The 20,367-nt window shown below is 38.1% G+C and overlaps 1 protein-coding gene across 3 annotated transcripts in view; it reads left to right on the top strand.

Moving 5' to 3' along the window:
- CERKL (CERK like autophagy regulator) overlaps window positions 1-20,367 on the top strand; it is a 150,491-nt gene that overhangs the window by 119,793 nt on the left and 10,331 nt on the right. For 2 of the 3 annotated variants that reach the window (XM_007461226.1, XM_007461225.1), the window contains 5 exons: window positions 14,354-14,428; window positions 15,205-15,382; window positions 15,462-15,521; window positions 16,120-16,145; window positions 16,241-16,349. In XM_007461226.1, the coding sequence (XP_007461288.1) occupies window positions 14,354-14,428; window positions 15,205-15,382; window positions 15,462-15,521; window positions 16,120-16,145; window positions 16,241-16,349 (448 nt within the window). Of the gene's footprint in view, window positions 1-1,900; window positions 1,965-8,744; window positions 8,888-14,353; window positions 14,429-15,204; window positions 15,383-15,461; window positions 15,522-16,119; window positions 16,146-16,240; window positions 16,350-20,367 lie in introns of all 3 variants that reach the window. The other variant, XM_007461224.1, reaches the window with a different exon arrangement.

Here is a 20,367-nt window from a genome sequence, read left to right as displayed (position 1 = left end):
CCTTGCATCGGCAGGCGGACTCCCAACCACTGCGCCACCAGGGAAGCCCCAGTAACTTTCTTTTGAAAGTGCAGCTGCCCAGCAGCCCACTGTTGATGTCTATGTGAAGTGGAGTGATCTGAATATGGTTCTTTCTGCTTCCAGAGCCCGTAATACACTGTCTAAACACATATTTTGATTTCTTCTACTCCTTCCAAATAGTAGTTCAGATTACTCTCTATCCTTTTCCCCTATATTATTTTTCTTCATAATCACTTAATACTACTTTATATTGTCCATTCATTGAAAAAAATTAGTGCATATCCTCTGTCTCCAGAATGTAACCTCCCTGAGGCCAAGGACTTGATAAACTTTGTTCATTGTCCTAGTATATTGTGGTCAGGTTTCAGTCATCTTGTCCGTCTGTTGTTCCGGATCAGGCATCTTATTTAACTTTTACAATATCACTTTAAAAAATTACTGTTCTTGGATAATTTGCATCAGTGTATAGTCACATTTCACCTGCAAGATGAAAGGAAGAAATAGACTATTATTTCAAAATTTCTCCTAAGTAAAAATAGCATTCAGCTACAAGATAATTTTAAGGCTAATTTTGTTTTGGATTCGAAAAGCTTTACCAAAGTAAGCTTTGGAATAAAAGCGAGACTTGATAAACTGATTCTCAGCATAATATTTCTTCCTAATATCCTTAATTATTTTTAATGTGTGTTTGTAAGGCATTTTATTATTTTGCTTTTTAAGGTTGCAACTACTTGCTGAAGTTATAGATGAATGATCAGCACACAATCATTTACGATAACCTAAATATATTAATATTTTATATTTCATTTTCTTGTAGCTTTCTTCTGAATAGAATTTAATAGAGAGAGGTTTTATTCATGTGAATGTTAACAGCATTTGAATAAGCTGTGGGAGGATTACAATGTAATGCTGCTGGATACAGAATGATTCTTTTAGACACCAAGACTGATAATTTTTAACAATATCTAAAAGCATTGTAGGAAAAGCTTGAACCATGCTGGCACCAGGGACAGACAGGCATGAAAGATTAATGTAATCTTGCATATAATGATGCACATTCTTACACAAAAACATCCATCTGCAGTGTCATGTCAGTCAGCAGAAATCTTTGATGGGTGGGTACAGCTGGGCTGTCTCTTCTGGCAAAGCTGCCCTAGAAAATGCTAAATGTGGTTGGGATGCTTGGTGCCATCTGCAGTGTGCCAGTTTATCCTGTCTTCTCTGGCATTTGCAACACTGCATAGGGCATCATGACTGTAGAGGCAGCAATAGGGAGTGACAGATTCATTTCCTCAGAGAATCTGGGCTCTGGTGGGCCTGTGTGCCACCCTTCTTGGCGTTGGGTCTGTTATCCTTGGTGTTGGCTTTGCTTCACATTTTCACATCCAACTCCTCCTCTTTTTAGTCTAGCAGTTCCAGACACACATTCTTCTAGTATGTAAATCTTACACTAACCTTTCAACTAATTTATTCATGTAAGGTTGCCAAAGTGATTTAACATTGACTATTTGGTGCCAGCTAATATGCCTTATTTTCAAAATACTGCTGCTCCTAGGCTTCTGATTTAAAGGAAATGTGTCTTATTTAGGGAACACTAAACAGACAGGCACCAAGATAAATTATCTAATGGGATATCCCCAAATGACTTATGTAGTTGGAACAAATATATGACCCTCTTTTACATAAAGCTGTAAAACACAACAGGCAAGTAACACTTAATCCTCTTTCCCATGATTAAAATATAAATATTCAAGAATAAATGTTGTTTTACGACCTGACCATATGTTTAGCATATTATTTTGCCAAACCAAGTTAAAAAGTGTAGATCATTTGTTTAAAACTTTCATCTTTTTCTGTGTGTTTTTTTTTTTTCATATAGTAACAGAATATGAAGGGCATGCCGTGTCACTGCTAAAAGAATGTGAACTACAGGGATTTGATGGGTAGGTTGTATTATTAATCTATAAATGTTATATGGCTTATGTTATTAAATGTTTTCATTAGTTTTTAGCCACATATTTGAGACTTACAGTTTTTAAATGTTTGTGATGTATGTAATTAGGCTGTAGTTCATTTGTATCTGTGTAATAACAGTGCTGATAATGTACTATGGCATAGTCATCCACCTTGCAGGATCGGGCATAGGAAAGCAAAAGGAGGGTTATAAATATAAGTACTGAGAAATCACAGTGTATCATCTTATTCTTACCTAATGTGTATACATTTGCCTCTGTAGTCCTTAATTCTTGTCTTTAACCCTGTGAGTATATAGAAAAGCATTGATGGAATATATTATATTGATTGTGTGATATAACTAGACTATGATCATTTTTTGCAAATTTATTGATAGTATTAATAGCTACCCACTGGTTAATTTGGATATGATTGACTGAGTGTAAATATTCTGTAAAAACAAATATATATTTTTTAGGATGAAAAAATATGCTAATTTTACTTATCTTCTATAATTTAGTAGCTACCAAATAAATATGTTATTCACAGTAGGCATTAGAAACTGTTGTTTGCAGTACATTGCTGGTGTGTGTAGAAATTGTTCACTGGCATGGAAACATTAGAAAGAAGGCATGGAAACATTAGAAAAAAGGCAAGTGACATATACTTTAATTGACATTTTTAAAATTTAGGTGAATCAATTTGCTAAAGTGCTGGATTGATGTACAAGACTAAAAACATATTCTTTTAGGGAAGATTTTTTTGCAAGTGTGGATATTTCAGAGTTTTAAAAGGTGGCAGGTATGTGAATTATTTGTGTAACATGATAATGGGCAGGGAGGCAACAATGCACTCACAATATCAGGAAGGGCATTTGGATTTTTCAACTGAAATGAAAGGCTTTGCTCTTCCCGAAAAATTATTAGAATGTGTTAGAGAGGAAAGTGATGCAATCAGAATTAGTAGGGTTGTTTTTCAGAAATGCTTAATATTTGTTGGTGAGAAAAGTATTATTGGATGAAGAAGAAAGTTTGGTAAGTAAAACATAATTTTTCAAAAAGGAACTATTTTTTTGGAATTTTATTTTATTTTTTTATACAGCAGGTTCTTATTAGTCATCCATTTTATACACATCAGTGTATACATGTCAATCCCAATTGCCCAATTCATCACACCACCACCACCACCACCCCACTGCTTTCCCCCCTTGGTGTCCATACGTTTGTTCGCTACATCTGTGTCTCTATTTCTGCCCTGAAAACCGGTTCATCTGTACCATTTTTCTAGGTTCCACATATATGCTTTAATATACGATATTTGTTTTTCTCTTTCTGACTTACTTCACTCTGTATGACAGTCTCTAGATCCATCCACGTCTCTACAAATGACCCAATTTCGTTCCTTTTTATGGCTGAGTAATATTCCATTGTGTGTACGTACCACATCTTCCTCATCCATTTGTCTGTCGATGGGCATTTAGGTTGCTTCCATGTCCTGGCTATTGTAAATAGTGCTGCAATGAACATTGGGATGCATGTGTCTTCTTAAATTATGGTTTTCTCTGCATATATGCCCAGTAGTGGGATTGCTGGGTCATACGGTAATTCTATTTTTAGTTTTTTAAGGAACCTCCGTACTGTTCTCCATAGTGACTGTATCAATTTACATTCCCACCAAGAGTGCAAGAGGGTTCCCTTTTCTCCACACCCTCTCGAGCATTTGAATTTAACTGAGGGGAGCAAATCTAGATGGCAATGTTGTATAAATACTGAGCATGAAGAATATGAGGTAGGAGATTACTTCAGACCTTTGTACTTCGAGCTAGACAGATTGATTAATAGGCTACATTTAGGAAATTATCTTGCAAGTAGACAATTTAGGAAAAGTAATTGGGGGAATCATGTCTACCAGCTACCTACCTTAATATGCTGCATAGTCCTGAAGCACAGCTTGTGAGTATATAAGAGATGTTGCATTGCAAATAAGTCCTTGCTTCAAAACGTGATTATATAAATAATAAGAATAACAGGTATTTGTAGGTATTAGACCTGGTCTTGCCTGTCAACGTTATGCAATGTTCTGATAAATGTGGTATCTATAACTAAGTTCCATTGGTAATTAACTATGCAAAGATCAAGAAGAACTTTGCAGAATGATGAAAGACTATAGCTTAAGCACAACAAGTAATGTTTTTCTCTTTACCTGAACATACTTAATTCTTGTTTATTCCACATGGCAGGTGCTGTTATTTTGCAGTGTGGCAGTGCAAGATATATAGATCCTTTAGTTATTACCTACATTTTTTTTAAACCAAGTAGTTTGGCCTAACCATTATGTGAATTGAGTTCCAGTGAGTTCACTGTTTCTAAACTCTATAGCAGGGGTCCCCACCCCCCAGGCTGAGGACCAGTCCGGTCTGTGGCCTGTTAGGAACTGGGCCCTACTGCCAGAGGTGAGCAGTGGGCAAAGGGAGTGCAGCTTCATCTGCCACTTCCCATCCCCGCCATTGTTTGCATTACCGCCTGAACCCATCCCACCTCCACCGCCCACCGTCCGTGGAAAAATTGTCTTCCACAAAACAGGTCCCTGGTGCCAAAAAGGTTGGGGACCACTGCTCTACAGCATGCTGAATTAATTAGAACTTAAAATAATTTAAAATTTCTATTGCAAGTTGTCTAATATTTCTAAGATCCTTTAAATAGCTTATTTATTTATTTATTTGAGCCCAGTCTTTCCAGTTAGGAGACGAAGTGGTGGTTGGGATAACTATCTTAATAAAATAGTAATTTTAAGTCACTCTACTTAGAATTACATAGAGAAGTATACATATGAGGAGAACAATGGAAACAGTTTCTGTAGGCATTTCCAAAGAACAATTCTCTAACAAGTAGAATTGTTTGAAAGTGGAAGACACTACATTCATGAGTTCCCTGTTCCTGAATCTGTTCAAAGAATGGCTATAGGAGGACTTTTTGAGAAATTGATACAAAAGACTTAAGGTCGGGATAAGGTAACCCCAGGATTCTGTGGTATTTTGGGGCTCAACTTGAGCCTGAAGCATCTCTGCCTGACTCTAGTGGAGCTGTTGGTAGGGAGTGACTAGGAAATCATCTAAAGCTTTTTAGACACAGACCAGACAGAGAGTTTTAAGATCCAAGAGAAATTCTATATTATTTTTCAGTAAAGCAAAATGATTAGTAAATAATGTTTAAGAAGACTATTTGTTAAGTTTTCGGAGTTTTTTTAATGATTTGCACATGTTTCTATGAAGACACATTGTGACATATTCCTAATGCCACAGGAACAGTGTATCAGTTCTCATGATAGCTTGTGTGCAGCTCCAGTGTGTTCTAGCAAATACTCTCAGATTCACTGCTAGAGCTTGCAGGAGCGTCCGTTTCCATATTGACCCCTCTTTACACTGGGCATGAATAGGAAGTTTTGTAAAGGCAAAGAAAACTGTAATATTGGGTGCATAGACTTGAAGCGGTAACAGTTGGATTCATGTGACAATTGTTAAGCTAATCTGTAGCTCTTATGCAATTATACATATACTAATATTTTTCTGTTTTATTTCACAGCATTTTAAAATTTTAATTTGTTGAATTATAGTTTTTTCCTTCTTTTAATTTCACGAGAATCTAGACATTATTTGGCTTGCACTAACATTTTATCACCACCATGATATCTGTATTACTAAATAAGGTTTAAAAAAAGTATCTCTTTTCAAAAAAAATTTTAAGTCAAAAATGCAATAATAAACATTTCAGTAATGATATGGGTTGATAGACAAATACACAAACAGCAATTTAAAAATTTTCCCGTCACTTTTTAAAAAAGAGAAGTAAGATATTAGCCCCCAGTTGTACTTTTCTAGACAGAAAAGCTCTACTTTGGGTCATGGCAAGAAAGAGTTTGCTTATTCTGAAAACACAAGATGTACCACTTGTAAAGGTTTATGTTTTAGGGTAGCTCTTAAGTGTGGTTAAATTAACTCATTAAAAAAAGTTTATTTTTTTGCCTTTTCTTGTAATATCTAGACTCTTGCGATATATTTGTATTAAGCATATTCTCTAGGTTGAGTAACTATATCTTGAGATGATCTCAGTGATCTAGTAGTTGTCAAGATAAATAGCTCTATTCCTTTCTCACTTGTTTAAGTACACAGTGATTCTACTGGTAAACTGATTTCCAAAATAATAAAACTCTCATAAGGCTATTTTCATTAGGTTTTATATATAAGAAAGGAGTCTAATATATCAAATAGTAGTGTAGTTTCTAAGGCCAAATTGTCTTGGTTCAAAATCTCATTCCATAACTTACTATAGTATGACCTTGGAAAAGTCGCTTAATCTTTTTATGTCTTAGTTTCCTAATCTGTAAATTGGGAGTAAAAGTATCTATTGCATACAGTTATTGTTCAAATTTAAAAAGTTAATACATGGAGAGTGCTGACAACAGTGTCTGGTAATTGTTCACTAAATGTTACTTTATTGTTATAATTATCACTTGTTATAGTTTCAAAATATTTAACACAGAATGTGTTATGACAAAATTGCAAAGGCTTTTGTAGCAGAGCATGTTCATAGAAAGGCCATTTCTACTAACTAGCAATGAGTTAACATGTGCTATAACTGGATGCACGATTCCAGGGTTCAAGTGTTGACATACTATATGGAAGAGGCAAGTTCTTTGTACTAAGTTAGATGCTGTGTTGGAAGACTTTACAGGTCCCTTTTAGGCCACATACACCTCGGTTGGTAGACAGGCATGGAACTGGGAGTTATAATTAAGTTCACAGAATGTTTGGAAATCTGCTCATAGAGGTCTTTGAAATCATACAGATAAGGTTCAAATGAAACCTTGGCTTCCCCGTATATAAGGATGAGGCTAATGCTTACTTTACAGAATTCTGGGAATTTAACAGAAAAGAGCCAATGTATTACCTGATGTGAAGTTGGTCCCCGGTAGGTATAATCACTTTTCTCTGAATCAGTGACCACACTGATGGCCCCTGGAATCAGTTCAGACAAAATAATACCCCCAGCCAAAAATGACCTGGGTCATATCTCATATCCTGGAGTTTCTTCTAATTAGGATGGACCTAGATCGCCCAGGCTATGTGCAGCCCTAGCGCTGAACCCCACCTAGGTGCTGGGGCTGGAAGGCTGAGAGGTAGAGGGAGTTGATGCAAAAAGTATTCTCAGCCTCTGGATTCACCAACTTCTGGAGCTTCCTAAACTTAGGGAACCAGGACCCCCTGCTGATTATGGCCCATAGGCTGTTTTGTTTGGCACATACAATTTTTAAATATATTGAATGCTAGTTGTGAGTGTTTATAAATTAGGAGACTGTCCCCAAAATCAGGACCTGTGGCTTCCCTAGAAAAATCAGAAGATGTGGTCCTCTAAAGCCTGCCTCCTGGATGATGGGAGTGGGCTGGTGCTGAGAAGCTGACTCTTCTTTAGACTGAGCAGACTCTTCTGCTCCTGCTGGGCCTTGGAGGCCTTGGGGTGTGACAGCTGCTCTCAATAACACAAAATCTTTTCCTTTTGGGTAAATTGATGTGATTTTGATACTTAAGATTATTTTGCATCTTTTATTTTTTATTTTTTTTGCGATACGCGGGCCTCTCACTGTTGTGGCCTCTCCCGTTGCGGAGCACAGGCTCCGGACGTGCAGACTCGGCGGCCATGGCTCATGGGCCCAGCCGCTCCGCGGCATGTGGGATCCTCCCGGACCGGGGCACGAACCCGTGTCCCCTGCATCGGCAGGCGGACTCTTTTTTTCTTGCGTTATGCGGGCCTCTCACTGTTGTGGCCTCTCCCATTTGCGGAGCACAGGCTCCGGACGCGCAGGCCCAGCGGCCACGGCTCACGGGCCCAGCCTCTCCGCGGCATGTGGGATCCTCCCGAAACGGGGCACGAACCCGCGTCTCCTGCAACGGCAGGCGGACTCTCAAGCACTGCGCCACCAGGGAAGCCCCTTATTTTGCATCTTTTAAACACGAATGATTATGACAGAACTTCTGATATCTTGTATGACTTTCATGGATTCCCACCCCATCACTCCTGTAGTGTACATATGGTGAGGTTTTAAAAAAAATATTAGTAGTACTGACTAGGGTCAAAGGGTAGTAACACTAATTTTAAAACTGCCATATCGCAGTAATGTCCAGGAGATGAAAACTAGTTCAGGTTTGCAATTAACATTTACATACTAATGATAATTAGCCGTTCCTTAAATTAAAGCCTCATATTTTACATGATTTTTATTGCTGTCTGTCTTTTCAGAGCTATATTGAAAATTAGCAGGATTTTATGACTTTGGCTTGTGTTAGTTAAATGAGTTGAAACGACTATTATTAACATAAACAAGATGAGGATAATATGCTTTGGGATATTAACAGAGCAAAATTCAGGTCAGATGTGAATTAACATGTTCAAGTGTTTAATGCCTCTTAACCCATTTAAAAATATTTTGCCTATGGGGTATCATCTAGGTATGATATTTGTGAAGTAAACTTTATCAGAGCAGTGCTAGTGTCTTCTTATCCATTGACACATGTTGAAGTGTTTGAAGGTGTGAGTAATCACACGCACAGAATATTTAAAATTAATACTGGGCTGGCCAGAAAGTTCGTTCGGGTTTTTCCATAAGATGTTACGAAAACTTTTTGGCCAACCCAATATTTTAAAGTCAAAATTTCACGAATTATCACCAATTGTTTTGATGTTGTTCATTCTTTGACTTAATTTCTTCTTTTCTAGTGTGGTCTGTGTTGGTGGAGATGGATCTGCCAGTGAAGTGGCCCATGCTTTGCTTCTTAGTGCCCAGAAGAACGCCGGGGTGGAAACAGACAGCATCCTGACTCCTGTCCAAGCCCAGCTTCCACTTGGTGTGATACCAGCAGGCAAGGGAGGGGCCGTGGATTTGCCAAGTGGAACCCCTCGCCCATCTTCCCCTGGTTTACTTCCTAACCTAGGCAGTGTCACACAGAGTTAAACACACAGACTTTGAGTTTGAAAGACCCACGCTTGGCATCTCCAGTAGCACATGTGAGACTGGCCAAGTTATTTAATTTCTTTGAGCCTTATTTTTCTAATTCATAAAAGAGAGATAACACACATGACACTCACTTTATTACAAGATTATTATAGTGTTAAATTAGATAGTATACGTGCAGGGTTTAATACATAGTTAAGCAAACAATAAATGGGACCGTTATTCTACCTTCTCATATAAAGGTCTAATGATCATACAGTCCCAGATGTGAAATTTTGAAACAGGGCCATTCCAGTCAAGCTGCTTATAATTTCTTGGGGGGTAAAATGTGGTAACTCAATTCCCATAGTTGAAGTGTAAACAGATAAGCTTGAATATGCCAAAAGGATTCGTCCTGACTGCTGTGTCTCCAGCAGCTAGAACAGAATGTGATACAGTGAACACTCAACAAAGTTTAAGTGAATAAATGGAAAGAAGACATTATAGAGCAAGTACCACTTGAATTGCACCTAAAAATAGGTAGGACAATTTTTTTTTATGGCCTGAAAGATGGGAATGAGTTATTTTCTTGGCTACAAAAATAATAAATGGCAAGGCAAAATCCAGGAATGTTGAGGAATAGAAAACAGGCCATTTGTTTGGTAGTACTGGTGTCAAAACAGGTCCAAATCATGGTGGCTCCTGGAGGCCACAGGAAGGGGTCTGAATTGCAGATGATGAACAGTAGGGAACAATGGGAGGTTTAGAGCAAGGGAGCAACCTGCTGGGAGCCTGTTCTAGGAAGATTCCTGATTAGGGGAAGGGAGGAAAAGGAAGTGGAGGTCAGAGCCAGGGAGAGCGGCCAGAGCAACACTGGGGTCCAGAAAAGATGAAAGTATCTTTTGCAGGTTTATTATATGAGTCCCTCCTCTCAAATTATTATTGAAACAAACAGTAGTGAAGGAAAGTGACTTTTTTTTCCACTTTAAAACATCACATGTTATTATCTCTACAAGAAAAGCGGAAACAATTACAGTTGACCCTTGAACAATTTACAGTCGGCCCCCCTTTCCTCTGCATCCTCGAATTCAACCATCCGGGGACCATGAAGTACTGTAGTAATTACAACTGAAAAATATCCACGTCTAAGTGGGACCCACTCAGTTCAAACCCGTGTTCCAGGGCCAACTGTATTCTTTCCTATGAAAATAGAAGACACATGGTTGAAAAAAAAAAAGCAACATTCTATCCATTTGATGACCAGAGTCATTTAGTATGAATTTCAGTATATTTAGTATTGTTAATTGACAAAGGGCAAAAGACATACCAATGCCCTTCTAGAGAAAAAGGTCTTTCATAAAAATAAGAATTTAAAAGGAGAGGCATATTGGGATATATCCTGATGATTGTAAAAACCTGTTAAGAAAAATCTGTGAGAAAGACCCCCTTAGGTAGAAGAGAACAAAATGCATCAACTCAAAAAGATGCATTTGGGCTGCACTTTGACCTTTCTGTGTCACTTTAGAAGTGCCGGCTGTAATGGTGGAAATTTCCTAACATTTCCTTCTGTACAGAGTGGACGTGCTTAGGTCACTTTTTCTCTTCCTTAATACCTACACCCCTGAAGTCACTCATTCACTGCTGCATCAAAAGTGGAAGGATGGGTGGCCCCGTGGATCTTCATTTGACATGAAGTGAATAGCTAGCTAGAAAAACTGGTGGTTATGCTTACAGTTTTAATATGTAACTCAGATGTTATAAAGGAACAGCATTGAGTTTTATTATCATTATACTTTTTAAGCATATTTCTGATTTTGAAAGCATTTTCTAGATACAGTGGATATGTAGAAATGCCATTGGAATACTTTTTGTTTAGAAGATACAGCCTGTTGCCAAAACTTTAGTGGTTGTATAGAGTTCTAGCTTGTGGATTCCATCTAATAGGAGGAGGAAGTCATGTGCAGGATGTATTTAATATGAGGACTCTATGTCTGGTCAGGGCTTTGATAATGAATGGGAACAAGAGCTAGGCAGGAAGTTTCTAAGCTAACGCAGAAGAGAGTCTGCCTTTGAAGCCATTTGCCTCCTGGAGAGAGACACCCAGAGGGAGAGTGTTTAGTAAATTACTCCACTGAGCCAACAGACTAAGCCGCTGAATTATGGTCAGACTCAGATGGATCAGATGTGAGGAAGCCTGTATTTGAACTGCTGGCCATTAGCAACGGTGTTTGTTGCTATGGGAACTGGTGCTAAGGAACTATACAGAGAGATTCCGATTAAGGGGATGAGGGGGAGGATAGGGAGAAAAGCCAGAGAGTACATGAAAATAAAAAAGCAATCCAGTTGTTGTAAAACAAGGCTCAATCCACATACTGATGACTGGGAACCATATATTTCTATAGCATTCACATAAATAAATTCATGCTTTCCAATTAATTTGAGGAGAATAAAATATTGCCAAGGGACTGTTAATTTCTATGATATTTCAGGCAAAGAACCAAAGTGTAGGTGCAGTTTTCATGAGAATTTTAGATATGCTTGACTAGGAAATCATTACATCACATTTATCTGTTTGGATGTGGGAGACATTAATGGCCTTATGAATATTCATGATGTCTGGTTAATTAAGTTAATTGTTCTGCAGAAGTGCTTGCACTTCCAAGGACAATTTTTTTTTCTTTTTGCCTCTAGTTTCTGCCTGGTTCTTCTATCAGTCATGCTTTACATGAGCTGCTACTTCTGTCCTTACTCATTGGATGTGGCACATTTTAGCAGGTTTGGGGTGGCGGTGGTGAGCAAAGTCGCTGGTAGTGTTAAGAAAAATAACTTTTCAGGCTAATTAAAATGTTTACCTTGAGGTAGAACATTTATAGCTTTTGTGAGAATGCTAAAATTACATAGTTTTTATTTATGTGAGCAGCATGTTCTTTTGGCATGTAGATATCTTTTTGGATGGATCCCATTTTGTTTCTGGAAATTGTACTCTTTTAGATTATTCAAAAAAAATATGGAGCAATCTATAGTTTTATAATTTTACATCTACTTTCTTCATGAACTTTCCTTTTAAATTCAGAGTGTTAAAAATGTTCTTTAAAAAAAAAATGTTCTTAAGGATTAAGGTACAGGTCAAGCAGAGTAGAAGATGACTAAAATGATTTTCTGATTTCTGGTCCTGTCTGTCATCACTGCCAAGTTCAGTGGAATTAAAGAAAAGTGGCAAAGTTGCAAAGCCTGAGAAGACATAGAAATAAAAAAGCAATGTCTAGCATTCTAAGAGGATTTGTGCTTTGGCATACTTAGCATACTTCAAACTCACAGGGAATAAATGGTCTTTATTTTCTTGAGTCATGATATGTGTCATTCTCTATTGCACATGACAACATTACATTTTGTTTTTTAATAGTCTTTCTAGAGGAATGCTTTTATGGTCTACTCTTAATTAACCATGGTAATGGAGGAAATGTGTTTCATGGAGTACTGTAAACCATTGATAATCTTGAATATCTCACTCTAATTATGTGGCCTCCTCCAAAACCTTTACCATAAATCCGATTGGGAAGCAAAATTGATTTGTTTTTGCTTTTTTCCCCTACCCATTCCAAGTTAATTAGTATTAGACAGCCAAAGGGCAGGCTGTAGAGGGTCAAAGAATAATTGGAAAAACCTAGGTCATTGACTCCTGGTAAAGATCCACTGAGGAACAGCTTTCTGGATCACTTTTTCTCAGACCTTAGGGTGCATACAAATCACCTGGAGAGCTTGCTAAGACATGGGCATGGGGGCCCCACTCCCAGCCACTCCCTTTCCATTGGTTGGAGGTGGAACCCAGAAATTTCCTGTTTTTTTTTTTTTGCGGTACGCGGGCCTCTCACTGTTGTGACCTCTCCCGTTGCGGAGCACAGGCTCCGGACGCGCAGGCTCAGCGGCCATGGCGCACGGGCCTAGATCCTCCCGGACCGGGCCACGAACCCATGTCCCCTGCATCGGCAGGCGGACTCTCAACCACTGCGCCACCAGGGAAGCCCCAGAAATTTCCCTTTTTAACAAGCTCCCAAGTAATGTTGATGCCGCTGATCCTTGAACCATACGTTCTGGAGGAGGGCCTCTCCATATACATAACCTGAGGATCTTATAAAATGCAGACTACGCCTCCTTAGGTCTGGAGTGGGGCCTGAGAATCAACAGTGTAATAAACACGGAGGTGTGGCCATTGCTGCTGGGCTGTGGGACATATTCTGAGTAACAAGGGTCAGAACATAAACTACTGTTTGATGAATCAGTTAAAACCAGTTTACCAATTGGTTAAGGGGGACATTTTTTGCATTGGTTTCACTAGAGGTCTGGAAATCATGAATGCTTAGATAGGTACCTCACGATGACTACTGTTTTAATGACAGTCTTGCTTGAGAACGCCTTCATTGACTCAGCTTCTCCAGCTGAGCAGCCCAAGCATAATACATGCGTTCAAAGTGACACAAACAGAAGGGATTACATATGACCACACAGGAAAGTTCCTGATTAGCTAGCCTTTGCATTGATAGCTATTGTACACAGTACATCCATGCTTTCACAGTTCTTGGCTGTTACTGGACTTAAATCAAGAAAAATGTAGCTTCTTAATTTTAAATGCTTTGTACCTCCTGGGAATGGCAGGGGCTAGCTGGTATTTTCCCCTTTGAAACCAGGCCTTTACCCCAAGATCTCAGACACACACAAATGTTACAGGGGCCTGACTTGAGAAAGCTTTCTCTCTGTAGGCTGGTGGGAAAAATTCATGTGGATCTTAAATTTTCTTAGTGATTATGGAAAACAGAAACCTATAATGTCTCAATACAGATTCTCAAACTATGGCAAATACCATGGGATGAAGAGTTTTCTTCATCTAGGGTACAATTTTTCAGATAATAGAAGGGATCTCCATTTGGTTGAGAGCTTTAAAATGTATTTAAAGCATATCTTTTGTACTTTATAGTGATTTTATACTTTTTTCTTAGTTGTTATTTGGCTTTTTTGTGTTTATGCATTTGTCTGCTTTCCAGAGCCATCTTTCTGCTGTTGGTGCACATTTTGGTAAAGAAGCCTATTTATTAAAGTTGAATGGAGCAGACTTTGATATAACTAGCACTTTTTCAGGTAGAAAACAGACATTCATGATGGAAGAAGCTGTGAGCAAGTAGATACTATAACTTGTTTCCTAATTTTTAAGTTATTTAAAGATTAAGTAATAATTGAGTAGCCATTCAATTTGCATCTATGATGTGAACAAAAACTTGTACACTTCCACTTAATTTTTCATTTGAACATTACATAGTGACATGTCTATAAAGTAGGAACAAATGGTTAATTTAAAATGTTTGCTATACTGATCATACATGTTTTAAATTTGATTTGGCAGGATCTACTAATGTATTGGCACATTCTCTTCATGGAATTTCTCATGTGGTAACTGCAACTTTGCACATTATAATGGGTAAGAATTCTTCCAAAGAAGTTTATGTTTTATAAGGAAGTTTTTATTTATATAAGGAAGGCTATTTTATATCCTTTAGGCTTGTCTAAGACAGATTCTTTATCTCTCAAAGCAGAGAAATGTTTGACTAAAAACCAAAAGTCAGTTAGGCAAAGCTTCACTATTTTGACTGCTGATTTTTTCAGAATACAGGTGCTCTAAAGAGTAGTAAGTGAAGTTTTACTATAATCTTGATAGAAAATAATAGAATAATGTTCAAGATCACAATTTTATAACCAGGTCAAGAAAATCCATGCATATTGATTAAATATATCAGGTACTGTTGTTTGACTACCAAAACTCTAGGACTAGTTATTAAAAGGAAAAAAAAAGCACATGAAAAAAATTTTTAGCCAGTGTACTTCCACTAGACCTTTTATTATCTCAACTGATGTAAAGCATGTAAGCTCTAATAAATGCAAATCTGTTAAATCTGAGTTTACTCTGCACATGCACTTCAACTTCACTTCCTTAGCCATGTTTTGTTTAAAATAGCAAGCAGTAAGCTGCAAAATTTACCAGTTTGTGTCTCTTCCCTTGGTACCTGAAAAAGTTATAAATGGCGATTGCAGTAGTTGTAGGTAGTGAGAGTGGAAGAGAAAATAGGATATTATGGTATAAAGTAGTCTGACATTTTCTTCTTCTCTGAGTAAATAAATATGCTCTCCTATGTTTGCCATTTTGACACCTGGCTCTACTTACTTGCTGACTGACTGATATTCAATATAACATTCAAGGGCACATACAACCGGTCGATGTCTGTACCTTCAGCACCACTGGCAAGTTTCTTCGCTTTGGGTTCTCGGCCATGTTTGGCTTTGGTGGAAGAGCTTTGGCTCTGGCAGAAAAACATCGATGGATGTCCCCTAACCAACGTATGGATTTTGCTGTCATTAAGGCACTGGCAAGACTTAAGTAAGTCTTTTTTTCTTAACCCCCAAATTTCATATCCCAGAGTCAATGAGTGCTAATAACAAGTTTCATTATATTTTAGGCCAGAGGAATGTGAAATATCATTTTTACCATTTAACGACCCTCAGGATTTAGAAGAAAGGTAAGTGAAAAGCTCAAAGTATAATACAGGAGTCTATATCTTTCTTTGAAGCATAAAACTGTTTGATATAAACAGTTTATTAGACTTGTGATCTTTGGTTGTTATTCTATCATATTAGTGAAGAATAAAGAATCATGGGGTCCTACAGATTCTGTTAGGCCACGTAGTTTGGCATCTGTCTTCAGAAACAGCTATTCACTCCATCCATCCATCCATCCATCCATCTGTCCATCCGTCCATTCAATAGCTGTTTATTAAAGTACCTGCTGTATGCCAGACACCTTGGATAAAATACGCCTACAAACAAACAAACAAAATCCATAGTTTCTGCCCTCATGAGAATTTCTAATGTGGAACAAAAATATTACTCAAAGCCACACAAAGGAAGTGCTCTAGTCTTAAAAGAAATTTTGAAAATCATTGTTACTGATGAATCAGTGAATCAACAACTAATGCAGTGACAGAATTGTTCACATATTTTTACTTACTGCTGAATCTAATATATATAATGTTGGGTTCTCTAATCATCTCATGTTTAATAGATGCTATTTTTTTGTGTGTGATGTGATGTTTCTTTGTCTTGTTTTCTTACTTTTAGGAGGGCACAGGGATCTCTGAAATCTGGTGAGTATGAAGTTACCTCCTTGAGAACTGAGCAGGGCTCTATTGACATTTTGCTCTGGTGGGGAAAAGTAACCATTCCCTTCCATTACCTTTAGACTGTAATGATCAGTGGCAAATGATCCAGGGTCAGTTCTTGAATGTCAGCATTATGGCAATTCCGTGCCTGTGTTCAGTGGCACCTAGAGGCTTGGCACCTAATACCAGGTTAGTAAGTGTTTTTATTGAATCATTGATACTTTTCATTCATTCATTCATTCATTTATTTTTGGCTGAGTTGGGTCTTTGTTGCTGTGCGCGGGCTTTCTCTAGTTGCGGTGAGCGGGGGCTACTCTTCGTTGGGGTGGGCGGGCTTTTCATTGTGGTGGCTGCTCTTGTACACAGGCTTCAGCAGTTGTGGCTCGTGGGCTCTAGAGTGCAGTCTCAGTAGTTGTGGTGCACGGGCTTAGTTGCTCCGTGGCATGTGGGATCTTCCCGGGCCAGGGCTCGAACCCGTGTCCCTTGCATTGATAGGTGGATTCTTAACCACTGCACCACCAGGGAAGCCCTATTGAAACTTTTCTATAAACCACATTTATCTTTCAGAATACCCTGCTAACTCTTGGCTAACTAGAATATTATCAAGAGGTCATTTCTGAGTTGATTTTAAGGGATTTGTCTTCAGAGTAGGCTGAGAGTAACTGTTATACTGGAAAAATGATAATTTACTCTGATTTTTTAATATCACTGAGGGTAAAATAATATTCCTTGGGTTTTATTGACATGATCTTATTGTGTTATTTTATGTCTACTTTGCTTTATTTATTTACCAGTCATTGAGAATATTATATTTAATTCTGGTATTCCTTATGCACATCTCTGCCTTTTGATTTTAGTGCAGACGTATACATCCTTAGCAGGAATAACATGTATGTGTGTATGATACTTTTAGTCAAAGGAAACATTTTAGTTATATTTAGTGTGAATTGTGGTACATTTGAATCTACTGCCCACATTTTCATGAGACATTTTGTATATCATTTTATCCACAAGCTATAGCTGTTCCATCTCTTGCACATCCTTTTCATGTAGTTGTCCATCATTGGTCTGAAAATATATTTCTCTTGCATTCCTGTAGAGCATAGAAGAAAGGTGATGAATGTTGCATAATGTCGTCACTGCTAGATTTTCCCCAGAAGTGGAATAAAAGAATGACTTATGTATGTACTTTGGCAATTCATAACATCATTTTAATGATTAGTTTCAACTTCCCTGAAAAATATTTAATCTGAAGGATTAACAATTGGTAAAGGGATTGATTAAAAATGTTTTCCTTGGCAATTGATAGGAAGGTAAGAAAGAGGGAAATATCCAAAGTTAGAGAAGAAGAGAAATTTTTTTTTTTTTTTTTTTTTGCGGTACGCGGGCCTCTCACTGTTGTGGCCTCTCCCGTTGCGGAGCACAGGCTCAGCGGCCATGGCTCACGGGCACAGCCGGTCTGTGGCATGTGGGATCCTCCCGGACCGGGGCACGAGTCCGTGTCCCCTGCATCGGCAGGCGGACTCTCAACCACTGCGCCACCAGGGAAGCCCGAGAAACTATTTTAAAAATCAGATGTCAGAGTCTCGTTAATTATCTCTAGTGCTGGAGCTTGTGTGGTTTAGAAATTGAGGCTGATTGTTTCCTCCCCATACCCTCAGAAACCCTAGATAGCTGTGCATCTCCCTAGTGTAGTTTCCCCTACGAAAAGTGAAGATCTGGCTGGCTGACTAGAGCTGCATTCTCCAGGACCTGACACAGTGCTGCTCTAACCCTATGCCGTCTCTGACACTCGTGTTTGCTCAAGGACCTTCGTGGGAAGTAGTCCTGCTCTCCTGGGAGCCGTAGATTCATGCCTCCTTCCAAGCTGCTCCAGTCATTTTCCAGCTGGCCTGGAATTCCACTGCTTACTCTCCAGGTTCAATCTGCATTGATGAATTTTTCAGAGGAGGATGATTAGTTAGAGATGTCTTCTGTGGATTGTAAGCAAACATGCCATTTTTTTTTTAAGGCCTTTACATCAGAGCCTCAGCTGACCAAGGTATTCAAAAATTTAGCTTCTGGATGATTCAGCGAAATTGCAAAGGAGTTTCAACTTCCACCTTTATTTATTTTTTCACAGAAAAGTATAATTTACTTCAAAATACCTCAGTGCAAGTTGCTGATAGGAACTAATTTTTTTATATTTGAATTTTTCTAAGATTATATGCATTAATGTATGGAAAATATTTAGAACAGTGCCAGGCACATAGCATGTGTTTCAATTACTAATAAGTATTGAAACGTAGACACATGAAATGCTTTTCATGTTTACCAGTAAAAACTAAGTAATTAAAAAGAAATCAAGAATGCACAAAACACTAATGTTTTGGTACTTTTTTTTTTTACGTCTTTATTGGAGTATAATTGCTTTACAATGGTGTGTTAGTTTCTGCTTTATAACAAAGTGAATCAGTTATACCTATACATATGTTCCCATATCTCCTCCCTCTTGCGTCTCCCTCCCTCCCACCCTTCCTATCCCACCCCTCCAGGCAGTCACAAAGCACCGAGCTGATCTCCCTGTGCTATGCGGCTGCTTCCCACTAGCTATCTACCTTACGTTTGGCAGTGTATCTATGTCCATGCCACTCTCTCACTTTGTCACAGCTTACCCTTCCCCCTCCCCGTGTCCTCAAGTTCATTCTCTAGTAGGTTTGTGTCTTTTTTTTTTTTTTACCAGACCTAGAGTAGTGGCTTTAATTGTTTGATTTTTTTTTTTTTTAACATCTTTATTGGGGTATAATTGCTTTACAATGGTGTGTTAGTTTCTGCTTTATAACAGAGAACCATATTAACAAATTGAAGGAGAAAAACCATATGATCATCTCAATAGATGCAGAGAAAGCTTTTGACAAAATTCAACACCCATTTATGATAAAAACCCTGCAGAAAGTAGGTGTAGAGGGAACTTTCCTCAATATAATAAAGGCCGTATATGACAAGCCCACAGCCAACATCATCCTCAATGGCGAAAAACTGAAAGCATTTCCACTAAGGTCAGGAACAAGACAAGGTTGCCCACTCTCACCACTCTTATTCAACATAGTTTTGGAAGTTTTAGCCACAGCAATCAGAGAAGAAAAGGAAATAAAAGGAATCCAAATCGGAAAAGAAGAAGTAAAGCTGTCACTGTTTGCAGATGACATGATACTATACATAGAGAATCCTAAAGATGCTACCAGAAAACTACTAGAGCTAATCAATGAATTTGGTAAAGTAGCAGGATACAAAATTAATGCACAGAAATCTCTGGCATTCCTATATACTAATGATGAAAAATCTGAAAGTGAAATCAAGAAAACACTCCCATTTACCATTGCAACAAAAAGAATAAAATATCTAGGAATAAACCTACCTAAGGAGACAAAAGACCTGTATGCAGAAAATTATAAGACACTGATGAAAGAAATTAAAGATGATACAAACAGATGGAGAGATATACCATGTTCTTGGATTGGAAGAATCAACATTGTGAAAATGACTCTACTTCCCAAAGCAATCTATAGATTCAATGCAATCCCTATCAAACTACCACTGGCATTTTTCACAGAACTAGAACAAAAAATTTCACAATTTGTATGGAAACACAAAAGACCCCGAATAGCCAAAGCAATCTTGAGAACAAAAAATGGAGCTGGAGGAATCAGGCTGCCTGACTTCAGACTATACTACAAAGCTACAGTAATCAAGACAGTATGGTACTGGCACAAAAACAGAAAGATAGATCAATGGAATAGGATAGAAAGCCCAGAGATAAACCCATGCACATATGGTCACCTTATCTTTGATAAAGGTGGCAGGAATATACAGTGGAGAAAGGACAGCCTCTTCAATAAGTGGTGCTGGGAAAATTGGACAGGTACATGTAAAAGTATGAGATTAGATCACTCCCTAACACCATACACAAAAATAAGCTCAAAATGGATTAAAGACCTAAATGTAAGGCCAGAAACTATCAAACTCTTAGAGGAAAACATAGGCAGAACACTCTATGACATAAATCACAGCAAGATCCTTCTTGACCCATCTCCTAGAGTAATGGAGATAAAAACAAAAATAAACAAATGGGACCTAATGAAACTTCAAAGCTTTTGCACAGCAAAGGAAACCATAAACAAGACCAAAAGACAGCCCTCAGAATGGGAGAAAATATTTGCAAATGAAT

The sequence above is a fragment of the Lipotes vexillifer genome, unplaced genomic scaffold (assembly GCF_000442215.2).
Source record: "Lipotes vexillifer unplaced genomic scaffold, Lipotes_vexillifer_v1.1 scaffold57, whole genome shotgun sequence".
In the NCBI taxonomy this organism is placed as follows: Eukaryota; Metazoa; Chordata; class Mammalia; order Artiodactyla; family Lipotidae; genus Lipotes; species Lipotes vexillifer.
The sequence above is the reverse complement of the archived record's forward strand: the minus strand, read 5'-3'. Positions and strand labels throughout refer to the sequence as shown.